At 37.9% G+C, this 23,408-nt stretch overlaps 1 protein-coding gene and 1 long non-coding RNA gene across 3 annotated transcripts; one reads left to right on the top strand and one right to left on the bottom strand.

Moving 5' to 3' along the window:
* Window positions 1-1,422: 1,422 nt before the first annotated feature.
* Window positions 1,423-4,724, bottom strand: LOC148872959 (uncharacterized). 2 transcript variants are annotated; one of them, XR_016106592.1, is made up of 6 exons: window positions 4,388-4,724; window positions 3,439-3,481; window positions 2,502-2,564; window positions 2,188-2,375; window positions 1,886-2,073; window positions 1,423-1,783 (listed from the first exon to the last, which is right to left on the bottom strand). It is a non-coding gene; the product is annotated as an uncharacterized LOC148872959 (long non-coding RNA). The 2 variants fall into 2 exon arrangements; XR_016106593.1 differs by lacking the exon at window positions 2,502-2,564 and having other exon boundaries at window positions 4,388-4,718.
* Window positions 4,725-4,912: 188 nt separating this feature from the next.
* On the top strand, window positions 4,913-22,001 carry LOC148872958 (uncharacterized). The gene is made up of 5 exons (XM_088974050.1): window positions 4,913-5,438; window positions 5,952-6,145; window positions 11,196-11,505; window positions 20,418-20,516; window positions 21,210-22,001. The coding sequence occupies exons 1-5, from the start codon at window positions 5,346-5,348 to the stop codon at window positions 21,243-21,245; spliced, it is 732 nt and encodes a 243-aa protein (XP_088830176.1). The 5' UTR covers window positions 4,913-5,345; the 3' UTR covers window positions 21,246-22,001.
* Window positions 22,002-23,408: the final 1,407 nt, after the last annotated feature.

Below are 23,408 nucleotides of genomic sequence, written 5' to 3'. Positions count from 1 at the left end.
TTTACAAGAATAGGGGTCAGAATTGAAATTTCATACCCATTCTCGCTGGATTGGCATTCCCCCATTGGACAGAATGGTCATTCATGCCCCTCCATTGGAAATAAAATCTTATTCCTATTAATTCCAATTCACATCCCCATTCATGTCTGAACCAGACAGACTATGGGAATAGATCATTCCAATTCCGAATTTTCAATTCCAATTGTGAACCAAATGGACCCTAAAATTTAGAGGGGATCTAGTAGAGAAAAAAGGGCTTCTAACATTTGGTTTGAAGAATAAAGCACATATGCAACCCAATACGGGTTTGACTATGATATGGAAAATATATGATATCTGAAAAATAACTGACCAATAAATTATAATATTTATCAAAATTAATGGATGGGTTTTGATTGGTCAACTCTCTTCATACCATATATTTTCCACATCATAGATTTTCCCAACCCAGTAACATGTCTTTTGTAATATTGTTTTAAGAAACAATATGTTTTCAAACCACATGATCCTGATATATTTTTCTCCGATGTGGGCAACTCACAACAAGAAAAACAATTCAATTCAAATTGTAGAATATTGGTAAGTGGTGTTTGATACCAATGCCATTGCCTATGCTCAGTTTGGAAGGAGTACAAATACAAATATGTAGAGTGCAAAATCTTGTATTTTATATGTATTTGTACCGTACATATCCTTCTGAACTGAGCCTTAGGCTGTATTTGGTTGCAGTGCAATTTTATTTGCACTAGTACAAATGCATAAGAGTACAAATGATAAAAAAAATGCAAATTCTTGTTTAATTCTGTTTTGGATTTTTTACCTTATTTTACTTCGCATCTTAATTTACTTCATTTGTATTACAATCAAACAAAATAAGCTAAAATTTGAAACGAAAATAGGTAAAATTTTATATTCAAATCATTTGTGCAGTTGCACTTCCATGGTTTTGCATCAGTACAAATTAATTCGCATCAGGTTAAATTCCGAAAGAGTACAAATGTAAATACACAAGGTTTTGAATTCTACATACTATATTTGTATTACTTCCACTTTAATGATTTTTGGTTGAATTTCGGGCAAATAGGCAACGGTAAGGTTTTGCACTCTAAAATCAAATTTTTATCTGTATTTCGAGACACATTAGGTGACAAAGGCATTTATCTCCACAAGAAACAAAAAAAAAGCCATTTTCTGAAAAAAAAAAAAACTCGCACATAAATTGGGTAAAAAAGTTAACAAGATCTTCCAAGAAATGGCAAAAAATGTATCAACCAAATAAGAAGCTAATTCTCCATTGCAAAAAAAAAAAAAAAGGCCTTAGGCAGCAAAGGTGCTGAACACCTAAGAAACTCACATGCAACCATCATTTTTGGGAATGTTTTACCGAGCTCAAGTGCTCAACCGTGCAATGGTGATACAAGATTTGCGTTGTAAACTAAAACCCAATGATTTGGATTTTGGGTTAAGGCCTTTATTTGGTAAAGGATACATTAACGAGAAGAAACCGAAAAAATTACAGCATAGAAAAATCCAACAGAGATCAGCAGAACAAAAAAGAAAACAAGTAAGGATTACAACTACAAGAACGACTATCACTACTTAACTAAACTAGATGCATAACTGAAAGCGTTCAAATCATGATTGACACTGTCAACCGGCGAGCCGCACCCTCCATTTCTTTGTAAAGCTGAATTGGAAATTCAAACCTTTGAGAAGATGCAGAATACCGTTGAGAACAAAACCGATCATCTTTATACCTTTGCCTTCCTCGTTATCATTAGGGCTGACAAAAGTTACAGGCACACATTTAAGAACAGCAGCATTTTTTTTGGGTAGAAAGAACAGCATCATTTAGGCCCAACTTCCTAATCAAAAGGACACCCACCTTCATTGCCATGGTTGCAGAAACCATAGCTGCTATGCATGAATGCTGCCAGTCCTGAACAACCATCCCTAAGAAATGCTGATCCTGGTTGTGCAATACTAACAAAAGGCTTCATGACCGTCATTTGAAGTTTTGAACAGCAGCTTTTCAACTTTTCATCATCTCCTGCAGCATCCTGGAAACATAGACTAACAAAAGCAAGGGTTTGGATTAGTAAAAACAAGTAATTTCAAGCTTTTTTGCGATAGTATGATAACCGTTATAGATAACTCTTTTTTTTTGAGCATCCACTCATGACTCACCCATTCACTAAACAAATCCGCAAAAGGTATGAACAGGTTGACATATTCAACTGCAACCGAACCTGTTACTAAACCAAGCATTCCACCTATGGTCACAGCAGCAGATAGCATGCAAAATAGTTTCCAGCTCAGTCTTGCACAATTGACAAAGATGGTAAGTCATAATTCCCCTCTTGGCCAGGTTGAACCTAACAGCAAGAACATTGTTGCAGGATTAGGGCTTGTTGAGTTGAATTGTACTGAGCTCATACCATTTGCAACTATTGAAGTGTAAGGAATTCTTGTTAGCTAAACTTGTGATCACAGATTTGTACCTGTCCACCAATAGCTGGTTGGGTGCATGGCATCTTTTATCAATATGGCATGGATGATAAGACCTTCCACATACAATAGCCATAAAGGCAGTAAGAAATGCTAATCCTACCATCAGAATTGGAGAGGTACTCTCACCTTTGCTTTTACATGGGGCGATTACTGAACCACAATGATGTTAAAAGACATATAGACTCTTGACATACAACTCTAATCCTACTAGCAAGAGTATAATTAGCATCCCTTGGAGGCAATAGGTGAAATTTGAATATTATGTAGAAACCAACAAGTTTGTTTCACTTGCATGATCATTCGTTGCATCTGGCCAACCTCAAATAGTTGGTATGAAGGCCTTGTTAAGTTCAATTGATACCTAATCTTTTTCTGCAAAACTTAAATACATTACCATGCAGCCACATAAGAACACACTTGCATGCAAAGGTTTCCAGTTGAAGACAGGCAATTGATTCAGTTAACAATAAAAGCCTTCAAATGTGTCTGGTACCATGGTTGTTTCTTGAAGAAACATCGCCACATCAGCACCATGGCATTTTCATTTTAGTCAACCAAAACCTTATTTGGTTAGGATGATTCAAGTAAAATTGGTTATAGTGTTATACCTTCTTTTACCTTGGGTTATGTGAAAGTAACTATTGGTAGGAACAACCTTTTGAGGTTTCTTGCCCCTAGGGGGTGTTTTCACCTATATTGTCCCATGTGGAGACTACTGACTAATGGTGCATAGCTATATTAAAGAAGAATAAACAAATGTGCACTGGATTATGAGAACAACCAAACTGCTTTTCTGATTTCCAAGGTTGGATCAAGTACAAACGTTGCCTCATGAAAGGACAATGGTGCCAAACATCTCCCTAAGATGCTTATAAATAAAAAAACTCTAAACAGGTTTAAATGTGGTAGGATGGGAGAAATGAATACCTAGCCGTCCACACAGGCATGGGGAAATGTTAGAACCAACTGCCTGCATTCAAAAAATAGCACAGAGAAAATGTGGGGAACACAATATTTTGTTGTTAATAACTGTAAGAAGAAATATACCAAAATCAAGCACTGAGTAAATCCAAACTCGGATATTATACATTCAAGACAATAAGCTCTTATGATTGAAATAAGATTTGGAAGATTAATAAGTTTAGCAACACATGTTGTCCTAGACACTTAACAGAAACATACACAGTAAATAAAGATACAGGCTGACCCATGAATTTTGACAATGGTGTCAAGATAACTACCAAAGTAATTGCTTAATCTGAGATACCAGGTAATCCCAACACAACTTTGACCGTGAACTTGAAGTGTAAACCAAAACTAGGGTGAGCATCAGCTGAAAAGCAATTGCTTACTCATTCTCTTTCCTTCTACCCTAAAACGGGTTCTCTTTCCAAATCACCTTTATTTATTTTGGTAAAAAGGTTTAAGCCTAAAACCTAATTAATCCCTGCACACCCAAATGGTTAGTCCCTATTCGCATTGCATTAATCATGATATCACCAACGCACGCATAATATAAATATATAATAACCTTCGAATATATATCGATATTATCCACCATCCAAGCAACAGAGGAAAAAGAAATGAAAAGCAGCAGATTAATGGTTATTCCACGTCTTATGTTCATCGAGAATGATCTAATCAAACGAAAGATTCAGTTCAAGCTAAGGACGCTTCCAAGATCACATCTTCGACGAGAATGTCTCATCTCATATAAACTACCTTTGTTGATGATCATGCATTCAAATTCATTGAGAATTAGAAGAAGCTCACTGCCTCAGTCATCCACATTATAGTACTTAAACAACAAAAAATTGAAACTCGGGAAAGACTTAGCAAAGAACGTAGATAAAAAAAGGAAAAGAAAATTTGTTACTTTTTTTTTGGGGAGGGTGAGGAGCCCGCGTGGACATCACCGCCCCTTGGAACAAAGAAGGGGCTCTGACCGCGGGCAGTCGTCACAGCGGGACGCGGCCGAGTCTCGGGTGAGGAACCGGGCAGCAGGGAACGGAGCGGACGAACAGAGAGAGAGAGATAGTCAAGGAACCCAATGCTACTAAACACCGGCGGAGACGGCGCCGCAGGGGCAACATTTCGGTCAGGACGGACTGCTCTCATCTCACGCTGCCACCGTTCCGACCATGCCACATCGCTGCAGTGCCTCGCCGTCGAGAGAACGGCCGAACCCCGCTCAGATAAGATCAAGTAGGGATTTCTCTTTCTCCTAGGGTATTCCTCTTATAACACTAAACAGACCGGACCGGATACCGATTCCATTGCTCGAGAAGTTAAACCGGGGCAGGGGAGGGCCGTTTGGGCTTGGCTGAGACAACGTGCCACGTAAATCACAATAAAGGGCTTCGAGAGGAATTAAAAAGCCCATCGCTGATTTTCATTTTTCAATCAAAACATCATGCAGGCCCGAGGCCCAAAATTGGATAGACCTTTCTGTTTTCTCTACGCTCCCGGTGCAAGTTAGAATGTATCGGGAGTTGGGAGTCGGGAAAAACAGTTGCACTTGCACCGTTGCACGTGATTTTCTCCCGCCCAACTGAAAATATATAATAAGTGAAAATCTGAAAAAAAAGGAAAAGAAAAAAACATTAACGGAATTTAAAAAAAATGCTTGATTTTGTTTATTTTCTTCCAAGAAAAGGGAAAAAGAAATGATTTTCCACACAGTCCATAGCTGTCGAGACAGACGCTCCTTCGTTTTATAATTTCCTCCTCCATCGTTTCTCGCTCCACAGCTTCCTTCTTCGATGTAGTCGTAAGAAGCTGGAAATTCTTTTCAGTGAATAGGTCTTTTCTGAGAGCCGATTTTTCTATTTATAATGCCCTGTTCTGCATTGCGAACTCGGATTCGATCGTGGCTTCGGGATTACGTCAAGATACAAGCCGTTGCTGTTATTCTCATATACATTCAAGTATGGCTTTGCTTCTGCTTCCCTTTCTGAATTAGGGTTTAGCTTGGTTCTTTTCATTTTATTTTGTATTTTAAAGCAGCTTTTGTCTGAATTCTGGAGACCTAGACCGTTTGGTTACACTCTTTGTTGCAATTTATGATTGTCTTTGTTGTATGTATTGATCCAGTTTCATTTTCCACTGCAATTAGGGTTCATTTGTTCTTTATTTTGTAGGGTTACATAGTATTAAGTTCTTGTGAAATTTAGTGAATTTGAGATTTTTTCTCTAATATAACTATCGATTTTCGTTTTGACCTGCAATTTGATATCAGTTTTTCCTTTTGTTTTTTCCCTCCGGAGCGGGTATTGAATTTTGGTTGAAACTTAGGTTTATTTTTTCTGCATCAATTCCCATATAAATGCATTCATTCTATTTGGAAGGTATGGTGTTTAGTTTCTAGTTGGAAATTGTTCATTGTTACTTATCGTTGATGTTGGGAATCTTTTTTTGTTTTTCCCTGCTTTATATGTTAGATCGCTTGTGCATTGGTGGGATCTCTTGGAGCATTGTACAACGGTGTCTTGCTGATCAATTTGGCGATAGCATTGTTTGCTCTCGTTGCAATAGAGAGTAGCAGTCAGAGCCTTGCTCGGACATACGCCATTCTTCTTTGTTGTGCTATCATCCTTGATATCTTTTGGTTCATCCTTTTCACTCACGAGATATGGTGCGTCCATAGGTTCTTTCAATATGTCTAATGCTTTTTTTGGGGCTTATCACAGTTGCTGACATACTGCTATTTTATCTCCTGTAGCATAAAGTGAAGTCTTTCACTACTGGTTGAATTCCTTAGAATTTAAACGATAGTAAATAGCATCGCCAATTAATCTGGCTTCAGATCTTTATCGTTATATAGTAGTATGTCGAGCAGATGTGATAGTCAATTTTCCACTGGAAGGGGGTTGAGAATTGAATGGATTTATATATGTTTATACAAAAGGTTTTGATGGTGGTTTCTAGTATCATGGATTCATAGTTCAATAGTGATTATAAGGTGAAGTTAAAATGTCAAGAATTTGATATTTTATACTATTGATTCCCAAACATTGTAGCCATAGTCATCAAGTCATGTAGAATATTCTAGGTGACAATGGAGCCCTAGTCACCTAGGTGTTGCCTGGTTGGTAGAATTTTACAAAGAAAAAAAAAACTAAATTCTAGGCTAATTCCTTAACAACCTAACTTTACTTTACCAATTATCATGGCATATGAATTAAAAATAGCAATTCTCTTTACTAATAATATTAGTTTTCCTCTCAAAACATATAACATCATTGTATCTAGAAGACAATATCATTTTGATTCATTTAATTTCAATATTTCAAACAAAACATTATATTCTGATAAGTATTTAATAGAGTGATTTCACATTAAAAAATATTTTTTTATCAGAAACGATAACTTTCATTAGAGATAAATTAAACTGAAATACAGAAGTCAACCCTTATTAGAAAAGGTCGATCCAATAAACATCAAACATTACAACATTGCCCAAAGTCTCTCCCTTATAGTCCCTTGTTTTGCTAGGGTATCAACAAAACCATTTGCTGATCTCCTTACCCACTTGAAACAAACACCCACCTCCCTTGTTATGCTAAGAATTTTCCTTATCAGCTGTCTATATTGCCAAATTCCCATCTGCCCTGATTGCATCCACCCAATTACCAACTTGGAGTCTCCCTCTATCTCAATTAGCTGCCCTGATTTCTGCTCTTAAGGAATCTCCAACTCCTACTGGACCTGAATACAGATCCATTATCTTGGCTCGTGAGGCTCGCGAGCCGATCTCGAATATATATATATATATTATTATATTATAATTCTTAATTTTTTAAATATCAAATAAAAAATATTTTTATATATAATTTTTTATTTTTATAAAACACTTTTTCTCAAATCAAGCTTGAGCTTATGAGTTTTTTACTCGAGTTGAGCTCGAGCTCAATGTTCTAGCTCGAACCGAGCTCGAGGCTTGTACAACCTTGGCGAGCCGAGCTCAAGCCTCGTACTATTCGGCTCGGCTCAACTCGAATCCACCCCTAGTAGTTACTCCTTCCACAACCTCTTCCTTGGATCTACAACTACCTTTGAGGATCCTATTGTTTCTTTCCTCTCACACTGACCATAATACAACATCTCTAGTGGCTCTCCACATAATCCTTACACGAATCATTGGTTGCCTGCAAAAAGTTGGATCAAAGAGGTTCACCACGCTCGAAGAGGGAGTCCAACTGCAGTCAAGGAGAGAAGAGAACCAAGACCAAGTAAAGAACACAAAGGGAGATGAGATTAGTAAATGTGAAATTGTCTTACCAGAACCTAAATAGAGACAACAAACATGGGGGGAGAGGTACATATTTGGCCTCTTTTTCTGCAATAAATCCAAGGGGTTGATTTTTTGGGAGTGCCACTTCCCAGCAAAAGGCTTGAATTTTTGGGGGTACAAGGCTACCCCAACCTCCTTTGAAGGAAAGTTCCCTACAAGGTTAGAGGTCTGAAGCAAAATGATATAGAAAGAAGAACAATTAAAAAAAACCAGAAGGGGAAGGTTTCCAAATTCTGCTATCTCTACAAGACTGATCAAGAAAGACTTCCCCTAATTGAGTGACCAATCATCAACCATCCCCATTTCAGAATTCCTTAGACCTCTTCTCAAGCCCAAATCCCAGGAGTTATCAACAAACACTGAAGAGATCACTTTTCTTTTGTTTTCAAACAAGGAGTAAATAAAAGGAAATCTATCTCTAAGGGAGTTTTCACCAACCCAAACATCTTCCCAAAACAAGACTTTATTTCCAGCGCAGACATTTCACATTAAAAAATAGTGGCAATTAAAAAAGATTATAATTTTATGCCAAGAAAAAAATATTAAGAGAGTAATGAAAAGGGAAAAAGAACAAGGGGCAAAGCGCTTTTTCTATTCAACAAAAGAATCTCTCTTTAATTCTTTTTCTTTTCTTAAAAACCTTGGATCCTTTATGTTATAATTGTAAAGCCCTTAAACAAGTATAAGTAATATACAAAGTGTAATATTTTTTTTTTTTTGAAAATTGAGTTTTGTTCTAATGGTAATATACAAAATGTATTATAGGATATATTAATATTAACAGGCATAGTAATAAGATGTAGCCATAGCAATAATATTACAAGAAAGTGTTCACCTTGTATTTTTATCACCTAGATGGGCATCTTTTTTCATAATAACCATGGCGTTAAGGTGAGACACTCAATTAAGGCCACCTAGATACCTTGATACCCATCATTGTAGCTTTGCCTTATGGGCAAACTCAATTAATTTCTTAGTGTTATATTTATGCACTGTTTCTTTTAATGCTGTTTTGAGAGAGGCAGAGGCAATATGAAGGAGCATGAATTTATGAGTAAAGATCCCCCCCCCCCCCCCCCCCATTAGAACTTTTGAGCAGAAAAATCTTGATTCATCAAAGCCTTTATTGATATTGAGCTACTGATTTCATTGTCAAGTACATGCAACTAATGAATTAATTCTCTAATTAGTAATTTACTTGTTTGGGAACTGGTACTCAGAATGAACTTATATTTCAAGATTCATATTGTTATTGGGAAGTTATAATGTCGAAAATCAACTTTCTATGAGAGGTGGGCAGCTAAAAATAAATGTTGCTTAATCAACTTGGGAAGTATGAGTAGAATTAAGCACAATCCTAGTTTAAACATTAAAAAATAATAAATCGAACTGGACTTCATACCAAAGCTAAAAACAAATTTGTAAAAAAACATGGATTTTCAACTAAGAGAACTTAGACTCAAGGTCAGGGAATCATGGGGCAGATAGGGTTATAGGCCTTAGGGATGCTAAGGTTACTACAAGCTTAGTTTCCCTTGAAACTCATCTTTCCATTTTTTATCTTCTTCTTCATCAAAATAATATTCACCTCCTCATCTTCCTTCCTTTTTTATGTATTTGCATTACCAGGTCCATTTGGTATTGGAGGTTCATGATTGGAAGAATGAAAGTGGGGGACCATTGTATTTGATCAAAACAATAACTATATTAATGATCTAATAGGTTAAAAAAAGAAAAGCAACCCCTTGAGAGTCAGGACCCTACCCAACAGAATAAAATATATAAAAAAAAATCCGATCATTTAAATGAGACATCATGAAAAAAAAAAAGAGTTGGCCTGGATGGTAGAACTTTATGTCTAGTATATCTTAGCTCTCTTGGAAACATTCTTGACCAAAGTTCTTTGCTACAGAACATGCAAATCTCAGGATCCATCCGAGTAAGGTGTTCTTCCTATTTAAATCTTTAGCCTCTCTTACATGATGTCACATCAACCTAGGGGATTTGGAATTCCCAGTCATCCATCAAATGACAACCCGAGAGCCCTCCTCTACCCAAGGATCAAAATTTCGATACAATATGCCTGATACAGGGCGTATCGTATCTTTGGGGTCCTGAAACACCTGTTTACAGGTGTTTTGGGAACCCTCTTTTTTTTAATAGAAAATATACTTAACAACATCCCCAAAAACCAATTTTTGAAAAAAAAAACTAAAAAATATATAAACGCACATGGTTTTTAGTACCGATGCGCCTCTGCCGATACACGGGCGTATCAATACTTTGAAGTTTGAACCATGCCTCTACCTATTCTTTCTCAACTCCCAAAGAGAACAAAAACGTGAGATCTTTGAGCATCACCAAGGTCCACTTCATGAACTCCTTGAGTGGGGGGGGGGGGGAGGGGAGAGTTGTGAGTTGTGACAAGGGCAGTCCTTTATAATAATTTGTTTGCGCATTTCAAATTCCTAACAAGGATGGCAAAATGTTATTTTCGGGATCCATTTCCGAGGAGACTATTTAGGCATGGAATGCTGCTTGTCTTGATGCTCTTAACTCTTTAGGTAGGTGCGAAACTTGAGTACCTGAGTTTAAGACTTTACACTGTATCGGGCCCAGGCCCTCAGGGCGAATCCATTCAAAATTTAACAAAAGCTCAACCCAAGTCCGTCCAAGTTGCACCATTATATTTAGGCACCTAGTATTCTTACCTGGGTAGTTTGGGCGATTTGTAGAATGCAGCTAGGTGAATCTCAGCTGGTAAAATAATGTTGTGCTACCACTATCATGTCAGAAAAGCAATCTGGAATGGACTTCCAGTCATGTATTATCATTTAGTTGATGGATTGACTGACTTTTATGCCAAAAATGGGGCATTTATTGCTGACTTGTACTATGAACTGGGTTTATCTTTGCTGTTATTTTCTGATTCACTTATTTCCCCCCTGATATTTGGTGGTTCTACATCTCTTTGTATTCTCTTCATGAAATGCTGCTACTCTGTGAGCAAAGAAATCTTTATAACTTTCTTACCTCACAATTCCAGATAATATTAGAGGATATTATTATTTTATCTTGTAATGCTAAACGTTTCAGTCATGTTCAATTTTCAAAATTATGATTCGTTGAACTTACCTATATCTTTCAGAACTATATCTTCATATGTCAATGTTATATTTGACAAGGAAATCTTTATAGCTAGGTTATTGCAGCATTATACATTTTTGGTTAACTAAGTTGTTATTTGGTAGAACATTCTTTATTTTCTCTATATCATGCTGTGCAGCTTATCTTTTTGGTTGTTTATGTTAGTGTAATCTTGTGTTTTCTAGAAAGTAATATGCACTTTTTGACTCATATTTTGTGCACTTCGGATTTATATTTTATGCAGGAACATTTCTTCTAAGAAGTACGGAGGTTTTTTTATCTTTTCAGTGAGGCTTACTCTATCGATGCAAATTATTGGGTTTTGTGTGAGGTTGGCTTCTTCATCATTGTGGATTCAGATGTACAGATTGGGAATTTCATCTGAAGAAAGTGCATTCTCTCAAGAAGCAGATTATGATTTAAGAAATAGTTTTTTGAGCCCCCCAGCTATAGTTTGTCAGAGCTCTGATTCTGATGGTATTTTAGGAGGCTCCATTTATGACCCTGCTTATTATTCATCTCTCTTTGAAGATGCTCAAGAAAATGGATATCAGGTAGGGTGCATTTGATTTATATGAATTTGAATTGTATATGTCTTATTTGAATGGTTTTTTGCTCATTAACTGCATCTTTTATTACTCAAAAGATTAATTAAAACATCCAACGTGTCAAGGACTGCATTTTGACAAGAACAATAGTACAATACATTGGTTGAGGACTATGGATTCCTTCCAATCCTTTTCCTTTGATGACCTCTGGAGAAGTTGGATAGGTGTGGCGGTGAGCTCGTCCAGAAAACATAGGGTGGTTGCTGACTGGCCTCCTCCATCTGAAGGGAGTGTAGAGTTGAATTTCAATGGGAGTAGTCAGGGTAACCCAGGACCCTCTGGAATAGGAGGGATTTTGAGAGATAAGGATTGCAACATATTAGCTCTTTTCTCTGGTCCAGTAGGTTTGGGAGACTCTAATAGGCTGAACTCTTAGTGGCCCTACAAGGTATTCAAATTGCACATCAACTTGGAGTGGAAAATTTAATAATTGAAGGAGATTCTAAAGTTGTGGTGGTTGGCTGGCTGATCCAGATTCAGGGGTTTGGTGCTACAGGGATCTCTTAAAGAGAGCCAAGTGGTTAACAAGAAACATGTGCATTAGTTTACACTGGGTGGGAAGGTCGGAAAATGCTTTGTCTGATTGCCTTTCTAAACAAGGGGTTAATAGGGAAAATTTGTACTGGGCTGCATTGTAATTTCTTGTCTTTTGCTCCTCTTTTGCTTAATCTGTAATTCCTTTTAAGGAGAGGTTGCACCTCGTGCCTCTCCTTGGGATGCTTGTCACAGTTTTCTCATCTTGTTAATAAATTCACCATTCAATTATAAAAAAAAAAGATTAATTAAAACAGTATACTGCTCTACAATAGAGCCATCCCACTTGTAATTAATAGTACAAATAGGCCAAATTAGTTTGCTGTTTAGTCTAGTTAATGAACCATTCAATTATCAACAAAAAAAAAAGATAAATTAAAACAGTACACGGCTCTACAATAGAACCAGCCCACTTGTAATTAATAGTACAAATAGGCTCAATTAGTTTGCTGTTTAGTCTAGTTGATGAAATCCATCTAGGTACCTATCTAGTTCTAAATAGAAATTTTGCATTTTGTATTAATATTTGATGCAAGGTGCCATTCTAGATATGAAAATACATAATAGGAGCCATATGCTACATATAAATATTTGGATTTTTCAATCTTTAACCCGATCTTTTGTCATCATCATCATCATCATCCATGTCTTGTCCCAACTACATGGCGTCGGCTACATGAATCCTGTTTTTTCAATCTGTTCTATTTAATGCCATATCCACTGTTAATCTTTTGTTACTCAAAAGGTTAATTAAAACAGTACACTGCTCTACAATAGAGCCAGCCCACTTGTAATTAAGAGTACAATTTGGTCCAATTAATTTGCTGTTTAGTCTAGTTGATGAAATCCATCTAGGTATCTATCTAGTTCAAAATAGAAATTTTGGATTTTGTATTGATCAAGGTGTCATTCTGGATATGAAAATACATAGTAGGAGCCATATGCTACATATAAATATTACTAGTGGTAAAAAAACGTAAGATACATCTACTAATTGTTGTAATTTGTAAAGACTTGAATGTTGAAACCAAGAAAAAATGACAAGTAAACATGGAGGTAATTCAGATTAACAATTGAAGCTATTTTTCTCATTGAGATGCTGCTTATGGTCATATAGAAATTGTTGACAAGGTGGTGGATTTTTGCCAGAAGAGCTTTTGAAGAATTTGAGCAGAGAGGGAAGGCAAAGATCCTTAAGAAAACCACTTTAGGGGAAGGGGGAGAGATTTGGAAAGAGGAAGGAGGGCAGGAAGATTTTTTTGATAGGGAGGATTGATTCTAGCTGTTAGGAGGAGCTACTAGGAGAAGGAATTTGGTGTTTGAAGGAAAGAATCTCGTTTACTTTGTTTTGTAGCTTTGCTTTTTAATTTTGTTGGAAGGTTTGCTTTTTGGGAGTTGCTACCCTAGTACCTACTAAGTGGTTGTAACCAATTTTATTCTTTCTTTTGATAAAATTTATTCTTTTATTATAAAAAAAAGAAACTATATAAAAAATTCAGGTGGCTGACTCAACTTGAGGCATTGCAGAGAGAATTAGATAGGTACGAAGGGCTAAAAATAGCATGGCAGATGAGTTAACAAAGCAAGAGGTGGGGAGAGATCCAAATGTTTTGAGTGCAATTGTAAGTAAAAAGAATGCCCAAAAAATGTAAGTAAAAAGAAAGAGGAGATAATAGAAGTTACCTCCTAAAAGGATTTTTGTATATATGTACACTTTATTTTCCATGATTAATAAAATTGAAGGCTATTTTTCAAAAGAAAAAAAGAAGAAGAAAAGAAAAAGAGTTCCCTCATTACAAAGGGTCTTCACTGTTAAGTTGAGCATAATAACTTCATTCATAATTACTGATAAAAAAACTTCATTCATAATTAACAATTAAAAGTGCACCTGTCACACACCCAACAATGGTGTTATCCTTTTAAATCAGAAATATTACAACAAAGCCCAAAAGGCTCACCCCTAGTAATCCCTTGTTTAGCTAATGTGTCGGTCAACCCATTTTCCGTCCTTCTAACCCATCAAAATGTTACACCAATCTCCCGTGGTAGACACCTTATTTCCCTCACAATCTGCCTGAGTTCAAATTCCCAAGTTGTTTGCTTTCATCCATCCTATTACCAGTTTGGGACCCCCTTCCACTTCAACCTGTTGGGTTCCATCTATTTAGCTAAATGCAAACCTTGGAGTGGGGCCATCACTTCAGCTCTTAGAGAATCTCCCACCCCTATTGCTCCGAAGTAGAGAGCCAACAACCTTCGTTCTCCATCTCTTACAACTGTCCTTATGTCTGATGGGCCTGGATTACCCAAGGAACTTCCATTGCTGCGCTGAAGGGGCCCACCGTTCTATCATCACAGCCTTTGAACTTGAGGAGTGTAGTGGCATCTTCCTCTTTTAATCTTTAGCACATAGAGATGCTGTCAATTGCTTCAAGGGCTAAAGATTAAAACTGAAGTCGAGAGTCTTCAGCCAATGTGCTACCTAGATAGAGATGCTGTCAGTTACTTTTTCCTTGGTCTTTTCTAACCCCTGAAATATCCTGTTATTACTTTCTTCCTAGACTAACCAATGTATTGCTGCCCTTGTGGCTCTCCACATTGTCCTTCCCCTCTTCTTTGGCTGTCAAAAAAAGCATGAGTTGAGGCCTACCACATCAGGGGGAGCGTTTCACTACAACGAAAGAGAGAAGAAAACCATTCCCAAATATAAGAAACAAAAGGACACACGTGTTATTGTCTCACCACAACCAAAGCAAAGGATACAAACATGGGGAGAGATGCACCAAAAAGGCCTCCTTCATTGAAGCACATCACAAGTGTTAACCTTCTTTAAGAACTACCTCCCAACAAAAGGCTCTAACCTTTGGGTGTACTGAAATACACCAAACTTCTTTTACTGAAGAAGACCCTACCAGGTTCAGGGAGAGGACATTGAAGAGAGGAACCAGAGAAGAAACCAGAGGGGGAAGCCGACTAAATTCTACTATCGGAGCAAGAAGAGTCTAGGGAAACTGCATTCAAGAGAGATAGGAGTTTGTGAACGGCTTCCATCTCAGAGTCCCTCAGTCTCAACCCCAGATCCCAAGAATTTCTACTACCACAGACAAAGGAAATGATTTTCTTAGCTGACTTTTCACTACGCATCTACACCTGGACTTTTGTCTAGGTAATGGTCATTAAAGTGTCATTTTGTTTTGATCAGTAATGTAAAGTTTTCCTAACCGTGGAGATAAAGTGGAGTGCATTCACCATGCTTTTTTTTGGTTAAAATACAGGTTACCAGTTTACCACCTTACACTTTGGGGGTAGTGACACTTAGCCCCCTGAACTTTCATTTGGGACAAAGACCCCCTTGAACTTTCAGATTCCAACACTTTTCCCCCAGGGAAACCAGACTTCTTAACGAGTTTCTGATGGAACCTAGTGTATAAAGAGGGGGAAGATTGGGAGGGGCTGGTCAAATATTGCAAAGTAGAGATATAGGTGGAAGGGGATCAGGAGAAATAAGGAGCATTAGCTTTTTTTGAAGATAAATAAAAAAGAAAATTTTGTTACTGTGAAAGGAGTATTAGCTTGTTAGTGGTCATGGTTTGTGAAGGTGGGGGTGATTCCTTCTATGTTGGGTCATTTGAAGGTGGTTTTTTATCATTTAGTTCAGTTTCTCAACTGTGTTATCCTTCAGTTTGCTTAGGATATGTGGAACTTTCTGGTTTTCTTAATTATCAAAAAAAAAAAAAATTTCTGGTTTTCTTTGTTTTCTGCTTTATGTCGGGGGTTCTAGTTCTACATGTATTTTTACTATATAGATTTCTGGGTTAGCAGGGTTTGTGCTACTGTTTATCGCTCTACCCTGTTGGTAATCTGTTATGTGCATATCTTCTTTAGCTTTTTTTGTTAATAAAATTGTTTATTATTTTGAAAGATATCTTGTGGATGATATAGAATGTTCTAGGTGAGAGCAGAGTGGACATCGACAACCTAGTAGATAGGGGGGACTTCATGGACTGCTAAGTACTAGGTTCCATCAGAACCTAGCAGTCCATGTAGGAGAACTTCATGGGCTTCTAAGTGCTAAATGATGCAAGATTTTCTCTAGAGAAATCCAGCCTCTAACTCTCATGGAGAAGGTACCAAGTTCTGTCTCCACAGCAGCAGATGGGTGGGCCCACCGATGGAGAAATGTGGTAGCGATTGAGAAAAAGATTCTGGTCTTAGAAGGAAAAAGTAGAACTCCATCGATGTTGAAGATCAGGGAAGAAGGGAGAGCTACGATTCATCTAGTAGGAGATGCGGTACAATGGCTGAAAGGTTTCACCAATGGGGCTCTGTTCTCTATTAAGATCGAGGGGTGGAAAAGTACACTGAATCTCTCAAGGAGAAGGTAGCAAGCCAGTCTAAAATTCAACCAGAAAGGGTGGTTTTTGGAGATTATAACATTTTTTGGAAGAAATAGATATCAACGAATTTGTATCTATAAGGAAAAAGAGGTTGGGGTTGGAGATTGTTGGCTCAGAAGCTTCAAAGTTTTTTGGCACTGAAGGATGGTGATTTGGCTATGTACAAGTCTCTGGCATTCATTAAGGGAGAACCTTCTAAGCTCCCATCGTGAGTCCTTGGATCGAAGGAGAGACTGAGTGCCGTGCACAAGAGAAAGCCCAACAACTTTCTGTGGAGGCTAAGATGTGCAGCATCAAATTTCAGTAGCTAGCATAGGAAAGGCTCACAGGTTAGTTCTGGAAAACGATTTTAGATGCTGGGAAGGAAGATTGATCGTTAAGGCTGAGAAGAAGCTTCCTAACTGGAAATTGATTGTAGAGGCTATTATGAAGAAATAACAAATTTCCTCTGGGGTTTCAGTTTTTCCCATTGATGACAGAAGAGCCATTCTGGATACAGAGTAAAAAACGATTAACTTTAGGTTGATGGAGACTGAATTGGGGGAAAAATGGTCGTTCTCTTGCAACAAGGTGGAAGCAGTGGCCGGAGCTTTTGAGATATTATCGTTTGGTGGTTATCTATGGAAGAAAACTTCCTTTGAAAGGATTGCGCAGGTTCTAGGGGGATCTCTTTTATAAGTTTATGTTTTTTTTTTTTAACGAGCAGCGAAGATGAAGATTACCGGCATTTTGCCGTAGGATGTTCCTTGGATGATTGACATTATTGCCAACGGTATATGGACCAAGGTCTGGTTGGTCATGAAATTTGAAACCTCGCTATGGTGGAACGGGTTGGAGGTTGAAGAAGATGCTGATTTGGAAACAAATAATACGCGTGGAGATAGGAAGAGGAGGGTTTCATTTCCATTAGTCTATGTTTGGTTTGAAAGAAAAGGTAGGGAAAGGAAGGGAAAGTCAGGGAAACCAATACAAGGTCTCCCTACCTTTTACTTAAAACCAAACATAGCCTTAACAACGCTTGGTCCTTTGGAAGGAGAGCATCTGAAAGATTTTTTTGGGTAAGAAAGACTTAAACCTCCCTTGATGTTTCTAAAACATCCCCTCTATTTTCTAATTAGACTAAAACCTCCCCTATGGAGTGACGTAATCAGACAAAAAAGTTTCCTTCCATTAGCCTTCTGTCCAAATTGCTTTGTATATGACATCATGTGAGAGTTAATTTTTTTATAAACCCCTCATTGCCCCTTCCCTTGCTTATGAACAAGTATTGATGCACAAGATCGAGGTCGTACAAATACCATACGATTAACGTCAACATTCACTATCTGTGTATAGAGAGATTCAGAATACAAAATACCAAGGGTGGACGGCGAAGTGATTCAGAATACAATCAGTATATCCTAGTTTTGTCAAAAAATAAAAAACGCTTTGTTGTCCCGTTCGGTAGCTTTTTTTGTTTTTTTTTTTCCTATAAATCTAAAGAATTTTTAAGGCCAAAATGGTCTTTTCATTAATACAGTTAAATATAACGCCACCCTATTCTGACAGGGGAGGTATAGTGCCTCGAAAACCAGTTGCAGTGATAGTAGGGAGACCAGTTGACGAAGGAAAGGTATAGTGCCCAAGAAATCGATTCTAGGCCCTAACAAATTAGCTTTTAAAAGAAGCAGATCGTACGCAAGGCCTGTAATGTTGGAGGTTAGAAAGAGAAGGGGGGAGGAGTGGGTCTGGGACTCTGGGTGATAGCCAAGTACGGCCAGATTTCTTCTGTGAAAAACGATATTGGGAGACGTCTACATGTTGCAAGTGAGCCTGCGGTGAGTTATATATACTACATCTGAGAATGGGACTGCAGACGTGGTATCTCAAGATCCGAGGTTCGTCTCAGAAATTACAGCTTCGTTGACCCCTGAGGAGAATGCCCTTAAGAGGTCTGGGGGGTTGGAGGAGGAGGAGGATGGGAAGAATTGCTACAACGCAGAGGATAAAAATGAAGCGGAAAATGTGACCGAGAAAGAAGGGACTACAGCTGCTGGCGGAGCTGAAGGTGGCAAAGATGAGAGTCATTTCAATGGCAACCGTTGCTTTGGGGAGGTGATGGTCGGAAAACTGGTTGTAGACTTAGGTCGAAGAAACAAGGTTTTAGGAAAAAGAGAAGGAACTGGCTAACGAGGGGACTATTAAAAGATTGCACAACACAAGAAATCATAATGCCGTGCATGTGACAATTTTTTTCCAGGCTGAAACTAGGTCTGGTAGGGCATGTCCTACAAAGAACTTCAAATGGGTTTACAAGAGAAAAGGTGCGAAAGGAAATACGATAGCTGAGTGTGTTCAAAAGGGGTCTACAGCGCAGGATCAATCATCGGAATCCCACCTAGGGAAGGAGCAACTAGTTAACAAGGCGTGTGCTGATGGTCCTGATCCGGGAGAGAATTTGCTCTTACAAACTAGTGACAAGGACGTTGATTCAGGCAGTGGGACTCTTCAGAAATTTGTGGGAGAGGTCACAATTGGAAAAAATCCTGGGCTTATTTTTTGGGGGTGGTGAGGAATTTGCCAAGAAGGCTTTCGAGGAGGTCGAGAAGAAAAAGAGAGATGAGAAGCTGAATAAAAAAGGTCGTTTGGAAGGAGGAAAGGTATGGGACGAGGAGGATACTGGGCAAGAAGGCAATCTCGTAGACGAAGAGTGAGGCTTTGTTTTTGTGCTTAGTTGAAGCGTAGTTGGTCCAAGGGTCTGGCGATTGGCGGTCTCGGATCAAGGGTTTTCCTTGTCTTTCCTGGGGATGATTTTTGTTCTCTGGTAGAGTTTGGCTTTGGTTTACTGTGGCTGTGGTTGTGATCTGGGTTTGTTTTATCACTGTAGGGGTGTTTGGTTATGTCTCTCTCTTGGGTGATATCTTATCACCTTTCTTTTGTATTCCTTTTTCTTTTTATTGAATTTTTTTATCTTTCAAAAAAAAAAAAAAAGATAGCCTAGTAGAGACGGAGGTGGTGGTAGGCAGAACACTTGGACTTTTCTGCGGGGGAGGATGGGGATTTGCTGGGAAGGCATTTGAGCATTTTGAGAAGAGGAAAAGGGAGGGGAGAGATCAGAAAAATTGGTGGAGGGAGGTGAAATTTGGGATGGAGGGGAGGCTTAGGATGAAACCCTTGAAGGGGAAGACTGAAGAGGAGGTGGGAGTAAAAAAATAAAAAATAAAATAAAACAAAAGAAAATGATGAAGATGAAGGAGAGGGGGGGGGGGAGATGAAAATACTTTCCTGGATGGTCAGAGGTTCAAGGGAAGATCGAAGGTGGGTGGTAGTAAGAAACTTGATCAGAAAATATAAGCCAGAGGTGTGATGCTTCAAGTTTCAAAGTTGGATTGCTTTGATGTGAGAGGAAAATATGAAATTTGGGGTTTGAATTGTGGGGAATGGGTGGTACTGAATGCAGTAGGTCTTTCTGGAGGATTAGTGACAATTTGGGAGCCTAGTGTGGTTTTGAATGTAGGAAGAAGATGGGGAAATTCTTGGTTTCAGTCTGCTTCAAGGTGGGAGATTGAGAAGATTGTGACAACCGTCAGAAAATCTGTTGCAGATTGGGTGCTCATCTTTCCTGAGTTTGATATGTTTGTTGATCAGATCTAGGGGCTATCTGTTGGTATGTTCTTGAATTACAAAATTATAATTCTGATTTTTTTTTTTTTTTTTGTAATTTTATGCCTTGGTGTTTCCTCAACACTCGAGTGATTGTAATATTTTTTTTTTTCAATGAATCTTTCTTTTATCATAAAAAAATATAGAATATTCTATTCTATATTATATATGCCTCTGGTAATAGTCCATCTCTTATGCTTAATATATTGATAAGTGGGCATCTCTTTTCATTCCATTCCCTGGATTTAGGATTATTTTCAATGTTCATTGTCTATCTATTTGCAGGGCCTCAAGCTTGGTATTGGTGCTGATGGCGGTTCTTCATCAGCTGCTGAAGCTCTACAGCTGAAGTCATGTATCAGTAGATCCTTCCAGGTTACTGATGTAAGTTCTTCCTTATTTCATTCTTGCTTCCATCATGTTTTTGTTTAAATCTGAACATGGTGTTATTATTTCGTGGTTGTTTTCTTTCATATGCTTAAAGAAGTCCAATTTAGACTAGCTGAGAATAATAGCAGTTACTGAGGGTTTTCGGTTATCATAGTGTTGCTTAAATTGTTCCATGGAACTATGGAAGCTCAAATATTTTGTGTTTAAAAGTGCAAGGCCTTATTCCACATGAGTTTTATATGCATGCAGAAACGCTATCTACTCTATTATGCTCCAATATTTACTAAAGTTTATGTATGCAAAATGTTATCTACACTATTTTATTGGATAAGGCCTTTCCCACACCCTTAACCCTCTTAGGCCTCCATAAGCTCTTTCAAAACCTTTCTAGTATCTGTTTATCTAGGCTTCTATTACTCAATACAAATGGGAATGGGAAGTTGTGGCAAAAAAAAGGGAATGAAAAGCTAACATGTATGGGATTCTCTATTTTTGCCTCAAACTGTTGTGTATGTGTGTTTATTGTAAAAGGGAACAAAGGTTTTGTATTGGAATTGCATGATATGCGGTGGTTTGACCAAAGGTTTTGTATTGGCATTACATGATATGCGGTAGTTTTAGGTGACCCGATAATAGATCTTTAAGTTTTAGTTTTCTAATTGGTATTTGTGACCATCACACTTGCAGGATGAGAGTGCGGTAAACAAGGCCCCACATTTCTGATTTGGAGTAAATTGACCGGTGAGCTTTCTGTTTGGCATCCATTCCCCGATTTATCACTGCCACCCCCCAACCATATTGGGCGAGATAATGTACAGAAGTGGGCTTTGTACAGTCACCCAATTTTAGCCACTTTTTCCATGTTGAAAAGCATTCATCTACAAGTCCAAATATGATAGAGAGATTAGGGAACCACCGCTTCTGTTTATTCTGGAAGAACTATGCTAATACCGAAGGTTTATGCGTAATGATGGTAGATTGTTTCACTCTTTTAATAAAATGGGCCTCACGTGCAGCAGCTTAACTTCACATTGTTTGGAGCATTTCTCTCTGAACAAGCTTCATCTTCTGGCCTCAAAATATGTTAATATTATATTGGAATGAACTGCATTCACAAACCTCGGAAGCTCCTGTATGGCACACCTGACTTGCATTTCACCAAGGATGATTCTTATTCCTACTGAGCATATCACATCTCAGATCTGTATGGACGTTCAAAAATAGAGGGAGAGACAGAGAGGTTCATCAGGTCATTTAAATTGTTGACACCCGCTTATGATTTCATTTTTGGTCCACGTAGAACGTCAGAATAAGAAATTAGTTTCTCCCCGAATAAAAAATCATTGTAATGCTAAATCAGTTCAGTGATCAGAACGAATTATTTCTTTTTCTTTTTTATTGATAGCAGAGAATGAGACGTCGATTCCTATGTTGTGTTTACCTGCTCCAATTCCAATCAAGACACGTTATTTTTAGTCCTGTTGATTTGTGACTACATTTGGTGTTGCATAAGTCAGTACTTGTTCAGTTTGATGATAGAGATGGGTGGTCGTTCGAAGGCTTTAAAAAGTCCCTACCAGTAACAGTAATAAAAATGAAAACATTCTTATAAACTGAAAGCAAGGGAGAATGACGGTGAATATGGGTGTATAGAGTGTTGTTTTTTGACATTTTGAATGTTTACAAGTCTACAGTGGAAATCAGAAATTTGCATTGGGCCTCTCTGTATTTCTCCTAAGCAATTTTCAAATTGGTTATGATTACATGACATCTTTGTTTTTCCAAAGAAAAAAGGGAGAATGACCGATCAACCAAGGTCAGAATTTATAGGGTGCCAGCTCGAAATTGATGCCAATTCACGGGTGGGTGTTGATGCATAGAGTGTGGGTTATGGTCCTTTGAATGTTTAGCTCTGCAGCATAAATCAGAAACCTGCATTGGACAAATCTCTACTTCTAAGATCTGTACTGGTTTTTGTTGGCAGGCCGCAAAGGGACACATGAATTTAGTTGACATGGTAAAACCCCTGCACTAGAAAACATCAATCACCATTTTTTTTTTCTCTCTTTTTAAAGATTCCATTTATTAACTTTTGAAAGAACTAGTTGTTACTAGTCCTTTCCAGGTTTCCACCCACCATCCACATTCGGTTGGGTTTGGGTATAACCTTGCTCACCACCAAATTTACAAAAACAAAAACATGGATACACACTATATGCTGAGATGCATGTAAACATTATATTCATGTATGTGTTTGGTTCTATTAATAATGTTTATTGAATAAACATTTGTGCTTGTAAAATAAAAAAAAAAAGGTAATCATTACAATCATTTATAACAATTAAGCACCACTAAGCACTACATCAGCGTAACAGAATAAATGTCTGATCGTTTGTAGAAGCTTTAAAAAATAACTTCTTCAAACAATCGGCATATACAAAAACTGAACTCCACTTTTGTCATTTTCGATGTGTATGGAAAAGCAAGAGAAGGAAGCTGCTGAAGTGGTGCCTATATGGCAGCATTTATTGAATAAATGCCCAGAGAACCAAACACCCTTCATATCACAGTAATGGGACTTAGGAGTTGGGACAGGACAGACTGCAGAGTTCACATAAGGCACATTAGCCATACCATACAAAGCCTAGCCTGCAGTGTCATTGGGTTGATCCCACATCTCTTCTTTTGGGTTTAGAACCTTTTGTTCCACTTAATATTTTTCAACCATATCCCCTAACCCTAAACCTAATGGCCTAATCCAGTTTTGGACCCAACAAATGTCTATTTTTTCTTGGTTGGGTTGGTCTGGGACTAGCATAAGCAAGATAGTGATGACCCTACAACTCATTAGGCAAGTACTCTATTTATGTCTACCCACAAAATACT

This window comes from Nelumbo lutea, chromosome 2, assembly GCF_056320005.1.
Source record: "Nelumbo lutea isolate HS-2025 chromosome 2, American lotus-T2T, whole genome shotgun sequence".
NCBI lineage: Eukaryota > Viridiplantae > Streptophyta > Magnoliopsida > Proteales > Nelumbonaceae > Nelumbo > Nelumbo lutea.
This window is presented reverse-complemented; position numbering and strand designations above follow the sequence as displayed.